The sequence below is a fragment of the Falco punctatus genome (assembly GCF_963210335.1).
Source record: "Falco punctatus genome assembly, chromosome: Z".
Lineage (NCBI taxonomy): Eukaryota > Metazoa > Chordata > Aves > Falconiformes > Falconidae > Falco > Falco punctatus.
The window spans coordinates 24281391-24297248 of NC_137586.1; the positions used below are offsets into that span (position 1 = coordinate 24281391).

General features: G+C 41.0%; 1 protein-coding gene across 3 annotated transcripts in view; it reads left to right on the plus strand.

The window, feature by feature from the left end:
• MAST4 (microtubule associated serine/threonine kinase family member 4) overlaps positions 1-15858 on the plus strand; it is a 279731-nt gene that overhangs the window by 81269 nt on the left and 182604 nt on the right. Inside the window, exon 1 of one of the 3 annotated variants that reach the window (XM_080372796.1) lies at positions 5624-12542. The exons of the other annotated variants lie outside the window; for them this stretch is intronic. Within the exon in view, the coding sequence (XP_080228922.1) occupies positions 12504-12542 (39 nt within the window). The 5' untranslated portion in view covers positions 5624-12503. Of the gene's footprint in view, positions 1-5623; positions 12543-15858 lie in introns of those variants that run through there. 3 annotated transcript variants of the gene reach the window in all.

Consider the following 15858-nt stretch of genomic DNA (forward strand, 5'->3'; position numbering starts at 1 on the left):
AAGGGAAAGAATGTGTCCAAATTAATTGGGTAAAAGTTCCATGGATTTTCTTTGTCTTCACCATGGTTTAATATCAAACTCCTGTTTTGTTTACTTTTTTTATTTAAAAAAAACTAAAACAAACCCTCCAAAAAAATCTACTTTAAGGAGCATGAAGTCTTTCATTTCGTTTGTGTTTCATATAAGTTAAAAAACCCCAAACCAGCAAAGATTTCTCACAGTTGAGAGGTGTTTTTTTAAGACAGCATATTTCATGACTACTGAAAAGTAACTTGCTCTTTGAAATATCCACGTAATAAAACCCCACTATGAACAAGATTCTTAAATGAAACATGTACACTGTAATACACCTGGCTTTTAAATTCAGTCAAGACTGGTTGTGTAACTTCAGCTTTATGGCAAGTACTAAGCATACGCTGGGCTGTTCCTTCTGTTGCAGAAGATGAATATTTACCTGAAAGACATGTTGTTTCTTCTTGGAAACTCAAAAGAGTCAGTGAAATGACTAAATATTTACTTGATTTAATGATGCAACATCTTTGGCTACTTGTAAATAGTATCTAGTAACTTACCAAAACTGGAAAAAGGGTTAAAAACTGGCCTTTATGAATGGCTTATGCCCTTTCCTAGTAAGCAGTAAAGGGATGTTTTGTCTAAGTATGACTAGAAGCATTTGATACTTCTTAGCACATTAGCACACTATTTACCTCTTCTAGTTTTTCCAAGATTTACCTCTAGAATTTTTTCCAACTTCCACGCTTCCCCCCCCCCCCACTGTTGCCTTCCCCAAAACAACAGAAGACTGAATTGGCAAGCATCTGTACTTTGTTGTACTTGCTTTTTATTGCCACTTTATCAGTGTTAATTTGTAAGGATGGTCTTCCAGAAGCTGGAGGGTGATAATTATATAAAGTGCTCTTTTTAGAAGATGAATTGCTGAAACAAAGTAAGAAATGTTCAGTGTCTGAAAAGCAGTTTTTCAGAAAGGACTTTCCTTCTTCCATTCTTTTAAATACTGAAAATGAGTGTGTCTTTGTTAAATATGCCATTAACTTCAGCTAAATTGACATAATGTTGACAGTTATTATAAGAACTGTTTCAAAACTAATTATGCTAATTAGAATGTAACTGCCAGTAATTGCATGTGTTCAAACAGCACACCAGCACCCTTTTGTGCATTTTATTCCCCAGATGCAAGATAGCAGTTTGTTGCCTGAGAAGCTGCAAAATTATAGGTTAGATAATAAATGATTGCAAACAAATACAGTGCATACTTTAGAGACACTAATTGGTTAGATAAGTAAATGATGGTATCAGTTGTGCTTGGGCAAATGATGTATTTAGAAAAGGCCTTTATTTAAATGTTTTGGCTTAGAATTGTAGGGAACATTTCAAATCATTAATTGTCTGTATTTGGTTTTATCTAATAGCTATCAGGCGTCACTGAATTTATTTTTAAATAAACTTACTAGAGAGCAAGAGGGACCTGCATCTGAAACTTGAGTTGCTTTAAATTTTAGCTCTTTCTGTCCAGGAATTCAGGTCTTTAATGCCTGAGATTGTTGGTTGTCTCTATGAACAGCTATTTAATACTCTGCAAGTTAATGAGCGTGTACAGGGATGGCACTTGCAAGAAACATGAGGAAGATATAATAGTAATGGCCTAAGTAGCTAATCTGTCTCTAAGATGTTCCCAAAACAGTTACGTGGATTTCAGAAATACAGAGTTTGAACTGAGGAGTTACTTGAATTCTAAGCCTATGTATAGCTTTGAATGCCATATTCCTGTTTGACTTAAAACCAGCTCAAGTTCTAAGACTAATCACTGAGAATCTTTGTAAAATAGAAGGTATTTATTCCTATGAAATGCTAAAATTGCCAAGTAATGGTAGCAGGTTTTCCATGCTTCAGTTACTTCTAGCTTTGAAGACCAGAGAGCTGTTCTCATGTGCGTACTTTATTTCAGTAACTCCTTGCCCATGAATTTGTATTTGCATTCATATTTCTTTGTATTTACCTTCTAACAAATTATTAATTGCAGTTCTAATTCAGTATGTAGCTCTAATTTAGTAGTAGAGGGAAATGAGCATCCATCTTCATAAGGCCTCCTTTATACACAATATTTCTACACAGCAAAAGGCTGGAGAAGATCTGATCCAGAGCCATGAAACTAATACCTTCTGATAAACTGATGCAAGAAGTTGATGTCTGGGCGCTCTGTTTCACAAATACAGAGATACCTCTATTTGTCTATATCATTGTTAAAATAGTCACTGCACATCTGGGTTTAAAACGCATTTGTAGATTCAGTTGCTTAACAGAGTTCTAGATGTTTGACTCCTTTCCTAAATTGTCTGATTAAAACTAGTGTCTTTGTTAGTTATGATGCTTTTCTTGCTCATTCTTGGTGAATGAAATACAGAAGTGGTGCTAGCCAGGGTCAACCCTCTTGTCATAGAGAGCTTTCGATTTCTCAGAATTGAGAACACATCTCATGCTGCAATATGTCATTAGTTACAGAATAACGGGAAAAGTAAGTAAAATACTAATAATCTCTCTTGGAAGACTGACCTAGGTTAAGAGGTCTTGCAAGCACATCAAACATATCTTCCAAGCGTATGTATTTTGCGGTGCAGTAGGTTTCCTCCCATCAGCCTGTTAGCTTCCAGCTGACAGAATGTATTTGAGCATCTTCTAGAAGTGAAAGGAGACATTATTCTTTGTACTTCGTACAGTTTGTTAGAGCTGAATGTAGGTATAATCCTCTTACCTATCCTATTAACAGTGCAAAACCAGTACAGATCAAATGTGTGTAGGAGCTAGCAATACATCCTTATTTTGCACATGAACACCATGCTTCTATTTTCCAGGCATCCCATTAACGATCTTCCTTCATGAGAGACTTTCCCCAAACAGTGAAAAGGCAGACTAGGAGCAATTTTTACTTCTAGATAATGAAGAAACCAGGGGTGTTAAAAGTATCTTCCTTAGCCTGTGTTGTCACTTGTGCATGCCTTATTCTTTCAGATTTTCATCTGGTCCACAGGACCTGCAGAGTCAAGATCAGTAAGCTAGGTTGAATGTAGTGCTTCATTCCTAGAAGTAAAGCTTCTGACTGTGTGTTAGTATTGACTCTGAATAAGGGCTTATTCTGATTGCCTGCTGTGATATTTGAGTTCTCTGTGTGGTGTTAGTGATGGTTATCTTAGTGTCATCTAGAATTTTGTTGCCGGTGTGTCTTAAAAAGAAGAAAGTGGAAAGTGTTATGGAAGTGGGGCCATCAACTTAATGCTTGTAAAATTAGCCACATGAGAAACAAGGGAGTAATGGTGGTTTGGCAATGAAGTGTATAACCAGAAGAAATTGATGTGTCATCAATTATAGTGTTTGAAGTTTAGATGCCTTTCTGGGAATAGAAGCTTTCACAGCTTGCTGTTGGACTTTGCTTAGAGGATAACAGAATAAAATGTTATTATTTGTGATTAACAAGGAATAAGATTCAGGAATATAGTGATGGACTTTTCAGGCCTTAGATCAAAAGCTTCTGCAATCTGTTAAAGAATTTATAAGGGTGGAAATGGGCGGGATGTAAAAGGGACATGGAGGACAGGAAGAGACTGGAAAAATGGCTCACACAGGGATGGATTTAGGACAGCTATAATGCTGTCTCCTGGGCCTCATCAAAAAAAGCAGAAAAAACGACTACTGTGATTTAATTGAATGAGAAAATATTTAATAAAAAGTTGCAGGAAGGTTCTCCTTTGCTTGAGGAGTGTGTGCTGATGTACAAATCTGCTGTTGATGGTCTGATTTCCACTTTTGGAAATGTGTGATAAAATTCTAAACTAATGTCACTCACAGCTCTGACTTTAAAATAAATGAGATAAAGTAGGCGTGGGAGAATACCATTTTAAGTGTAGGAAAATCCTTGTCTATTTCTCTGCATTTGGGAACTGAAGGCATAGCAAGAGGTGCTGATAACCTCGGAGTGCTCCTTGTGCTGCCTAGGTGGGTAGCAGTAGGTTAGGGCATCGTTGGGAGTTCTTACGGGGCATGTACAACCTCTCTGACTGTTCTTAGCAGTCTTAGAGATCTTAAGAGATAGAGGTACCTATGCATAATTATGACAGGGTGATTATATAAAAACACACACACAACTGTAGAGTATTTTTGTAGTAGAGTAAGGTACTGCTCCATAATCTGAATTTCAATAGTGATACTATATATTGTCAAGAAGCTTGAGCACTGTGTAAATTTTTTTCCTGGTACTGTTTGAGAGTAATTATTACTGTAGAAAACCTGATTTCTGCTGTGTCAGTTTCAGTTAACAGAAATGCAAATACTGACACTCGTTGAACTTCCTAGTGAAGTTTGGCCAAAAATGGTGGACTTTGTTTGGAAACTGATGAGGGATATTCCTTTCTGCTCAGTTTTTTTTACTCTGGGGCAGTATCCTTATATTAAGGGATAACTAGACAGAGAACATTTTTAAATTGAAGTAACGTTTTTATTTTCTTCTCTGTATGTCAACACGGTCTCATGCATATGATACTTGCAAAGTGATTGTAATGTAGCAGAGGATGAAAGCAGACAGTGTGGGAACAATAACTCATCCCTCGAGCTGGAGCGCAGCCGTGGTTCTGATGATGGCTATATCTCTCAAAACAAACTCCGATTGAGTTGAGTGACGCTGCTAATTTACAGGCACTGGAGGAGGGAGGGTAAAAGTAGTTTATCTAGATCTCTGGTAGGAATGGAAGTTCCTCCTTTCTGATTTTCATAGAGTCATTTAGATTGGAAAAGACTAATATCGAGTCAAACTGTTAACCCGACATTGCCAAGTCCACCACTTAACCATGACCCTAAATGCCACATTTACACGTCTTTTAAATACCGTCAGGGATGGTGACTCAGCCTCTTCCCAGGGCAGCCTGTTCCAATGCTTGACAACCCTTTCAGTGAAGAAATTTTTCATAATATCCAATCTAAACCTCCCCTGGCTCAACTTGAGGCAGTTTCCTCTTGTCCTGTCTCTTGTTATCTGGGAAGATTTTTTTTAGCTCCAAACAAGCAAAGGTGTATAGCAAGGATTTTTCTGCAGGCATTTTCCAATTTGAGAATTCTATCACAGAGCCTACTTTTGTGTTGGATGATGGAACTGCTACCTCTGATTTCTTATGTTTCTAGATCTAAAACCAGGTGCAGTTTTACTGACTGAAAAATATAAGTGGATTGACTGCCACAGTTTGGCCTAGGCACATGCTGCTGAGTGTACCTCTGGTTTTAGTCAGACTTGCTTCTACATTGATGTGGAATCAAATGTCTTTCTCTAAATTGCGCTTCTGTCCTTTGGGAGCAGTTGGCAATGTGGACTTTGATATTCTTTTACCTTGATAATAATACACACTTGGCTGATCATGGATTCCTGACTCTTTCTGTGTTAGGTTATCTATTTGAAAAGGGTTGGAAGTTAGTACTAGGCAACAGTTGAAGTGTGAGATTCTCTAGTGTAAATAAGAGAGGAAAGAGCTCAGGCTAACTAAGAAAACTGACCTACAACAAAAGTGAGTTGGATCTCAGTGTATTTCATTAATTTTGGGGCCACTAAAAGCATATCCTGAACAAACCTGCTAGCATGATGCTGCTTTTCCAGAAACCTGTAACTGTGAATAAATGGTTTTTGGTATGCTTGTTATATGTGCTGCGGTTACCAAATATAGGACACTATTGATCAGTTGGAGAGCATTCCCTTTTGTTCCAAACTTCTGTAGTTTGTCTCGTTTGTAATGGATCTTAGGTTCATGGGGAGTCAGGACTTTGGCACAGTGAACTACCTTCTGGATTAATTTGAATGTTGAAATACTTTACTGTTCTCTGATGAAGGATGGAGCTCTTGCGAAGAATGATGGACATGTAGTGGGAAGTACTGAATCTTGTAGTGGAAAGATTAGCCAAAACACATTAAGAAAAATTACATCTCTTTAAGGGAAAGTATGTTAGCATGCTATCTCATTGAGAAAATAACGCATTATTGCAAGTGTTGAGATTAAGTGCTTCTAAAAATGAAAATGGGGCATCAAAATGAAGGAGACTAGATGCATTATGTTCAGAGTGATTTAACGTTAAACATCAACTTAAACCCTCCAAAGTTTAATAATTGTGGTTGGAATATGGCTTGCCTATGACTGTTTTCACATAAGAACCAAACTTCTAAGTATCTAGGAAGGGATTATTCAGAATGTAATTGCTGTGGTTATTGTTTTGCCATGAGTATTTTTTAAGAATTTGCTTCCTTTTCCATATACAGAATCTGAAATACTCTGTTGAGCTCATTGTTTGAAAATGGCTCAACTCGGAGGATTCTTTTTATTTGTTCACTGAAAACACAGCTAGATATATGGAACTGCAAACTTACAGGAGTTATGCCATTTTAAACGTGAATGTGTGGCATTCATCAGAAAAATACTGAGACTAGTTCAGAAACTTTTCTAAAAAGGAAGAACATTTGGGTATATATGTAATTTCTCAGTTCTTCTTGAAAAGAGATCTGTGAGAGAAATGGACTGTACTCTTGATGTGCCTGTGCTCTCAGAAATAAATTTCTTTTATGCTGTTGTATAATTACAGAAAACCTGGAAAATCGAAGGGCTTCCTGTCTTGGTTGGATTGGTGATTCATCTATGCTTTTTGCAATGACAAACAATATTTGATGCAAAGGCAAAATCACTGAAGTTGAAATGTCTGTTGTAACCAATGTACTTCTGTATGTTATGTCATTGAAAGGGAATTTCATTACTTAAAAATGAATTCTGCTTCTGCAAAAAAGAAAAAAATAATTCTTCTGGTATTTTCATAATCGATTTTATTACCTTTCTAAGCCCCCTGAATGGCTAAACCAGAAATTGGTTGTTGCAAGCAGGATTTTGTCCGGCAGGTGGCGTGAAAACCCAGTGTGTACCTACGCTGTCCATGGAATGTGCATCGTTCTCTCATGGCTGCTCTTCTTACGTGTATAACTGAGACTGTAGGCAAGGTACCTTGAAAAAGCAGTTTATTTTCAAGAACCTTAAGATATAATCAGAAAACCAATATTTTCTCTCATAAGAAACAGCCACCGTCAACTGTGCTTCTTTATGTGTAAAAAATTGTTGCACCCCTACACTGACCTATGCCTTACTACTTCTGTAAATTGGTCAGCCCTAGAAGAAGAGAACTAGTTTTGCTAACTAAGGAACCTTGAATTTCTCCCTGCTGGTGATGGGTATTTGAGTAATATACAGCGGCTCAGAAAAATAGTAAAATCTCTCTTAACACATTGCTGGACCTAGTAGCTGGAGTGCTCTCTTGGGTACACAGCAAACCAGCCTGGCTTATGTGAACTTGTTTTTGTGTAGCATGGTGAATGGAAACACAAATAGAATAGCACTGTAGCAATCCATGCAGTGTATATTGCCTGAAAATCTTTACTTTGGAAATACAAAATAGATGTAAAAGGAGCAATGTGCTTTGCTCTGTTAGTAGGCATAGGATTGTAATACTGAAGGGGGATACAAGAAAAATACTGCTAAGAGCTCATGATTTTGTTGTCAGGGCAGCAGTGCCTTCTTAGTGCTGCTTGTGGTTTTAATTTCAGTCTGCAACTAAGTACTGTGTGGCAGCTTGCTTGCTTCCCCTTCCCTCTCAGTGGGATGGGGAGGAGAATTGGGAAAAGGTAAAACCCCTGGGTTAAGGTAAGAACAGTTTACTGATTGAAATAGTCAAATATAATAATAATACTAAGATTATAGGGAAGATAATAGGGGAATAAATCCTGAGAAAGGCAAGCAGTGCACAATGGCTCACCACCTGCTGGCTGATGCCCAGCCAGTCCCCAAGCAGCAATCCACGCCCTCCAGACAACGCCACCAGTTTATGTACTGAGCATGGTGTTGTGTGGGATAGAATATCCCTGTGGGTAGTTTGAGTGAGCTGTCCTGGCTCTGCTTTCTGCTGGCTTCTGGTGTACCTGCTCACTGGCAGAGCATGGCAAACTGGAAAGTCCTTGATTTAGAGTAAGCACTAGTTACTGACAACTAAAACATCAGCGTGCTGTCAACATTGTTCTCATGCTAAATCCAAAACACAGAAAGAAAATTAACACTATTGCAGCTGAGATCAGAGTAGTGCTGTAGTTGGGGTCTCATCAGAAGTAGTACCTTGAAAACATTTGGCTGGTGAAGCATGTCTGTTCTCTTTTCCTGGGTGGTACTGGTTATGTTGAGCCCTGAAAGGGCGCTGTTGATTTCACATGGAACATTTATTCCATGCTTTTTCTAAGCCTTTGAAAGGGACATTAGACAAATGTATACAGGGGCATAAATGGCTATGTGGATGAAATACTGTAAGTTCTACACTTTGAATATTAAAATGGGTATTGTTTACAGTGTCTAAAATTATGTGTGAATTGATATGCCTTATCAGTAGTTAATGATGATGTTATGTATGCTACTTGATTCTGTTAGACGAATTAGTTTCTCAGAATTGTAATATATGTTAGTAATTATTAATGCATTGTCTTTATTAATGTCATCATTTAAAACAAGGCACCTTTAGCTCCTAACACTCTAAAATGGGAGAATTGCTTTCCCTGTTTCCTAAAGTAATGTGCAAGTTCATATGCATAGCTTCTGTGGGTAAATGAGGTCTTGGAAAATAAATCATGAAAACAAAGTGGTGGATTTTCATTACCCCATTCAGATAGTTTGTCTGGCCTATATTCCCTCAATGACTGAACATCTTAAATATGCTTCCCTGTTAATATTGAAATGAACAAGTGTTCCTGTGGTTGCGTCTGTTAGGTTGTGTATACAGACTAAAAAGGTATCTGCTTCTTCAGGTGGATTACAGCTGCCTTTACCTCAGTGACAATGTAACTGTGGGTCTGTCACTTTTGGCTGCTAATTTTGATCAGCTGTCTCACTCCAATACTGTAGCGGATTTCAGTGACACTTCACAGAGCAACAGAGCTTTTGGAACTTGAAGGAACAAGAGGCAGATGGATAATGTGTTTCCATAGCCTTTTTTCCCCTCAGAAAACATTATTAGCATAGGATTAAAGAAAACTCTTGGGGAGTGTAACAGTGGGTAGTGATACTAGAAGTTGCTGATTTATGTAAGATGGATAGGTGTTGAACTGTGTAAAACTTTTTAAAGATCATCTTCATTTTGATTCATTGCCATAACGATTTTTCAAACTGATATAAGAAATATGCGTACATCCTCCAGCTCCCAGTATCATACATGCCTTTGGCTTTCATGTCTCTGTCACGTAACTTGATGATAAGCTCATATCAATTATTATTTCTAATGAAATCGCTTTGTCCCGTAGCATTGTGGAGTGACAGTATGGACAGTTTGGTGTGGATATATATGCACAGGAGGCTTGCAGAAGAATGGGTTTGCAAGTCTCTTTGGCAGCATGGGTGAAACAGATCTTCGTGATGCAGAACATACATGTGACAAATTTTTTTGAGATGAGATGTCTGTATGTCTGTGTGTTTTCTGTTTTGTTTTAAACCTAACATTTGCCTTTAGATTGCAAGGAGAAAGATACACTATTTATTTGTATGGTGAGCAGGTAATAAGAGTACTACTGAATGGGGGCTACAGTCTGAACCACTACTTTCAGCACCAAATACCCCTGTAGAACAGATTCAGTTATTCCTATGTGTAGTGAGGAAGACAACCAGTTAGGCTACTGAAGCTTGGATATCAGGAAGCTCTGCTACTTTTATGTGAGCCTTTGCATTTGTGGTGAGACAGGAACACTGTATTTGGAATGGTTCATCATTGCTATGCATTGTACAAACGGCATTAAGAATCTGCTAGGAGGTTTGTGCTTCACTCTGAGATCAGGTTAAAAGTCTTTCACTAAGACGGCAAGCTCATTGAACTTGAAGGCTCTAGGTAGTAGGTAGACTTGAACTTGATATGTGGCCTTGGGCTGTCAGTTTAAAATAAGCCTTTTTGCCGTATGCCAGCATGGTTCATACTCTGATGTTTCAGTTTTTGTTTTGTTAAATTCCGTAGCTAGCCTTGTAGTTTTCCTTTGCAACTTCTTTTAACCTTCTAGTACTTTGACTGATTAGGTTAAGCTTGTTGCACTGAGAAACTTGAAAAAGGGAAGTATGGAAATGTATGCAAAGCAGATGTTTAAGAAGCATTCCTGAGTTACAAAAATCATCTTACTTAAGCTTTTTTGTTCTAGAATCCAAAGCTGTCCTAAAAGGTGTGAAAGCTTTGAAATCTGAAGCAAGAATAAGATAGGACTGTGTAGTGTTGCTGAGAGAAATAGTAGTTTAAGTAAACTGCAATTGAGCCTTCTAGGACAGTAACCCTTAACACCCAGTAAAGGGTTGGCAAAAAGTAAACCAACAAAAAAGTATGTGTTGGTAATTGTTTGCTGCCTAGGAGGTGGCAGGATACTAGTTGCAAGGAATATAAATTTCTTTATTCTGAATTGGTCTCTTCTTCAATATTGTCAGGTGTTTTGGTTTCACATTTTTTTTGGTGGGGATGGGTGGTGAGGGTGAAGAACCACTTTGTTTGTTTGTTTGTTTGTTTTTATCCTGCCTTTCTTCAGTGCTGTGCTGCAGTAGTAACTTTTTTTAAAAAAACTATCTCCGATACCTCTTTTTTTCTATTTGTCATGTATTAGCCTTATCCAGCGTCATGTGTTGCCACAGTTCTGCTGGCAGGACACCTATAGAAATTGGAAACTGGTTCTTAAAGCTTAACTTGAATGGTTAGAATGATAAAATAGTAATTGTATATTGACTTGCAGTGATGTGAAGACAATGCATGGAAAAGATGTGGATGGAGATCTTTAACTTGGCTACAGAAGTTAGGTCTGGTTTGGTGCATAATTGTGTGTGTGCTGCATGCACATACATGTGGTTGGCAAGTTTATGCTGCTTCTGCTTGCCATTTGCACACATGCAAAAGCAGTGTTTGCATGAGTGTTTCAAAATCCTAACTACAACATCTGACAGGGCGTACTCTGGTATGCTCTTGTTTCTCTTCTCTGATGTGCTCAAAGGCTGCATAGGAATTGGTGTTAAACACATCCATGTTTTTCCATTCCTGTACTTGCAGAAACAGGTGTCTGTAGTTACAGTGTCTCCACTTCCCTGGACTTCTGAAAACATGGCACTTTAAAATACTCCAGTTTTTCTACCAACAGTCACTTGAGTAGCTTCTCAGTGGAAAAAAATACAATGAGACCCTTCTTTTTTCACCAGTGCTGGGGAAAAGCAGTGCCTATTCTTTCACTGTTCTTCACATCAGATAAGCTGTTACTGCTCAGTGTTACCCTTTCAGCAGTCCTTCAATTTTTTGTTCTAAATGCTTTTGCCCCCAGCACGTTTTACAGCTATGGAATGTACATGGACCACTTCTCAAAATGATGCAATCTGGCAGGAAATCAATATTTTTTTTCATACTGCATTTGAGGGTGTAATTGTCATGATCCTCGTCCTAGACTGTTAATGGCGGTGCTAATGGTGTTAATGGAATAGCTAAGTGTGATGACAGCTTTTTTTTTTTATTTTTTTTTGGGGGGGGGGGGGGGGGGCTGGGAAATCAATGATTTCTTTAACCAGCAGCTTAGCTGATAAAGAAGAGTTCAATACCCTTTTCCGCCTTGAAATCGGTGTTTTCAGATTTAACCTTTCCCGATGCAGCGCCGAGTCGTTGCCGGAGGGGGGTTGTCCTTGCTCGGGCCAGGTGAGCGGGGCGGCGCGGGCAGCCCAAGGTCACGGCCTGGGTTGGGGACCGGCAGCTGCGCCCGCCGCGGGGGGAAGCCCGGCCGGGGCGGTTCGTGCGAGGTGCTGATAGCACCTTACTACTGCTGCGTTGTGCAAGTACTCGCAAACTTACTATTCGTCTCTCGCCCGCCTTGAATGGAAAGGGAGCGAGACGGAGCAGTGTGAACCGGCAGAATCAGACTGCCGGGGGTGCCGTTCCCCGGCCCCTCGTCTGGGTGCCGCGGGCGAACACCCCGCCTGCCGACTGCCTGAAGCGATCCCTGCGCGGCGTGTTTTGACCCGGCGCTCGCAGCGCCGTGGGAGCCGCCGGGCCCCGGGCCGGGCCATAGCCGGGCGGGGCGCTGGCCTCCTCGGGGGGAACGGGCGGGACCCGGCCCCCCCCCGGGCCGAGGTGGGGCTGGGGCACCTCGCCCTGTCGAGGCGCACGGTGCCGGGCGCGGTGGCGGCGCAGCGGGGCCGAGCCGGTGGTGTCGCGCAGCGCTCCCCCCGCCCCGGCCGGGCGCCGTGCGCGGGGCTGCCCCGTCGGCGCGCGCCGAAGTTGCCGGGGTGTAGAACTCGCCCGGTAACGTGACGCGGCGGCGCCAATCGGCGCAGCCGTGATGTCAGCGGTCGGCACTGCGGGGATGCGGAGCGGCGCGCGGGGTCCGGGCAGTCCGGCGTGGCCAGGCGCCGCGCGGCGTGAGGCGGCAGGGCGGCGCCATGGACGAGCCCAGCATCGTGCGGAGACGGAGGCTGCAGGTAGGGCGGGCGGGCGGGCGGGCGGTACCGCCGCGGCCCGCGCCCGACCTGAGCGGCGAAGTTGCCCTCACCTGCCGTGAGGCGCAGAGGCGTGCCGGCGGGCCCGGCGGCGGGGGGCGCGCCTGCGGGCGGGCGGGGGGCGCGCCTGCGGGCGGGGAGCGGCGGCCGCTGCCCGGGGGTGAAAGTTTCTCCCGCTTGCGGCGTCCTGGGCGCTTGCGGCGCGCTTGGCACGGCGGCGAGGCGGAGCGCTGCCGTTCGCAGCCGGCTCTGGGCTGACTTCGGCGCTGGCGTTCGTAAACTCCAGAAAATGATGTGTCCCAGGTGGAGTGCGCGCTGTGGGAAAATGCGGGTACCGTATGCTGGCAGAACCCGAGGGTCGAGCCCCATACTTTTTTGGATAACGCATTAAACGCTCAATTTTATATTTTCTCTTTTTCCTTGGCGGAGAGCGCGTTAGTCAAGCGCATGTGACAGGGATCGAGTGCAGGGTGTAGTTACTTTGTTACTATTTCACCAAAATGGAGCGCCACCTCAAACTACATCATTCTGGCCCATTGTTCAGCGAGCCCCTTCGCTCAAGTCGCTCCCAGCGATGAATGTACTTCCTTTCTTTTGTTTTCCTTTACATCCGCAGTGTTTCAATAGGAGGAGGGTGAAGAGGAAAGCCTCCTTACATTTGGGATCGTTATTCTTAAGTAATGTGAAACTGCTTGTAATGCTTAAAATGCACTGGACTTGCACAGTTCTCAGCCTCTCAGAAAGATGCTCTTTCAGATCACTGCTTTCAGCTTGGTGCTGCCGATCAAGTGTGACAATTTCTGTTAGATGACTGAAGACAAGTAAAATCTGTAGCCTGTGTTTTTATGTAGCACAGAGAAGTCCTAAAACTCTCTGGGGCCTCTTCGTCTTCTAAGAATCCATTAGCTTTTCTTTAACTTTGTGTGTGATAGCATTTGCCTGTGGGAAGTGAATAATTTTCATAACAAGATACTGAGGTTTTATTTGGTCCTTAAATCCTAAATCTTTTCTGTTAATTGGTTGTAAAGCAGGAAAGAGAGTCTCTGCTGCAGGTTGGTACTGCAGATGACAGCTTTTAAGGGAGAGGATTTAAAAGTTTCAAGAGGTAGATAGTCACAGCAGAATGTGATTTTCTGCTGCTCAACCAATCCATTGAGCCAGTGTAAACTGGATTTCTGCTTTTTGACAAGAAGTGAACAGCAGTCTGTTCTGATTAAGGGGTAACTTAAACTGTAATGTGACAGCATATTGTTGAGTTCTGCAGATGTTATTTTTGAGTTGTATTTGCTTTGTTGGTTGGGTTTTTTGGTCTTCTGTAACATTTAACAAAGTAATTTTGAATTAATACCAGTAGTCATTTACAGAACACTTGCTTACTCCTGCATATGCTAACATAGCCACTTAAGAGGAATGAAAGCTATATGGTGAATAATCCGGTACCAGAAAGAAAGACCAATTCACGCTTGAAGGGCACACAGTAATAAATTATTTTTAAAGCAGCACACCTCATGACTATTTCAGAATCTGGTCCTACAGTAGAGAAGAACAGCTGATGGTGCAAAGCATTCAAGCTCACCTGCTGCCATTTAGAGAAGGCTGGAAGGGGAGGAGTTCTATTTACACTCAAGTTGTATTCAATAGACCCACAACTGAATCCTGTCTTCATAATTTCCTTACATTCTTGTGTGTTTTTATCTTCATTTGTTGGCCATGCAGGTAGCCTATAGACTAGCATGATGAATTTGTGAGCTGGAAGGCAGATGGTATGACATGTGACAAGGAGTGTAGCCCCTGTTTAATTTTGTCAGTAAATACTGGTTAGATGCAGTCTCTGAGTTGCCTGCTTGGCTGATACCTGCTTTTTATAGTACATCCCAAAGTAACAAGTTGGTTATTTTATAGTAGCAGTCTATGTTCTTACCATTAAAAAAACCCAAATAACTCTTCTGCCCTTTTGTTGTTCTGTGGGACTAATCCATGTATCTTTTTTTTCCCCTCTTTATTTCTCACGTGTTAGTGGTACTTCCTTTTAAAGGCTATTGAGAATACTCTGAAAGGGATTTAATAAAACAAATAAAAAAAAGGAAAAAAACCAAAGGAAAAAAGAAAGGTTCTGGGTTAGGACTGTTCTGAAATACCTGTGATCTACAGTGAAAGGTCAGTTAACTTCATGTGCCTTCATCAGTTCTTTTGTTAGAAGCAGAAATTATAAAAGCAGGTAAATCTGCTTAAAAGCTGTGTGCTTGCTTAGGTGAAGGTGTGTTTAAATTAAACCAGTCATACAATAGGAAGCAGCGCATGCTTAAATTAAAAAGCTGGGTTGGTGCAGCTGCTGTTTTTTTTCTATTTGTACACCATTTGCTTCAAAGCTTGATATACAGGACACACAAACCATTTCCTTTTGAGATGGGAACCTGATGTAGTTGTGTTTAATTCCATGCACCATCATGCTGCGCTTAAAAAAAAGCCAGGAAGCAGCTTGAATTGAACCTCAAAATATAAGCCTTAAGTAAATATGTAGACTTGGATAAATCTTGTTTTGGGTTGGTATGTGATCGGTGCTCAGGCTTTCTGATAGAGGAACAGAGCCTTTAATTTGTTGCATCCTGAATACATACACCTGTCACCTTACTACAGACTCTTCCTTTATGTCCGGTTGCTTACATGGGTTGTATTCACAGGAAAATAAAAGGTTCTGAATCTGTATTGTGTGCTACTTTTTGGTGAGCAGATTCTGAAGCTTTAATTACAAAGAACACATTTTATTTGTAAGAAACATCAGGAGAAAGTTGACTATTTCTTTCAACTTCTAAAAATAGTAAGTATAATTTAGTATGTATTGAAAGTAAGTTCTAAAAAAATGAAGATGGCTAACTACTTCTTGCATATTCTTCCTCGTGGTTCTTGATTGCATTCTGCGAACAGCCTATGTTTCATCTTTCTTTCACAGATTTATCTAGTAGGCGTTTGTCTGAGCAGTGTGTTTTATACTGCCTCAAACCAAAGACTCCAAACCCACGTTGTGGTGGGTATAGGTAACACACATTTTCCTCAGTCTGTAAGAAGGATGTGGGAATGTGGGAGAAATCTTACTGCCAGATGCAGCCAGCTTCAGTCACGCTTCCAGAGCTGATGAAGCTTTCTCTTTGTCGAACAGATGCTTTGGGCCTTCCCTTTTCCTTTTGCTAATTTCAGCTCTGCCTCTGAGTGGCTGCTAAGCAATGTCTTGTAAATCTTGGGGTAATTACATGAGCTTTTTTTAATTAGACTTGCAGAGGAATTGACCAACAGCAGAGAA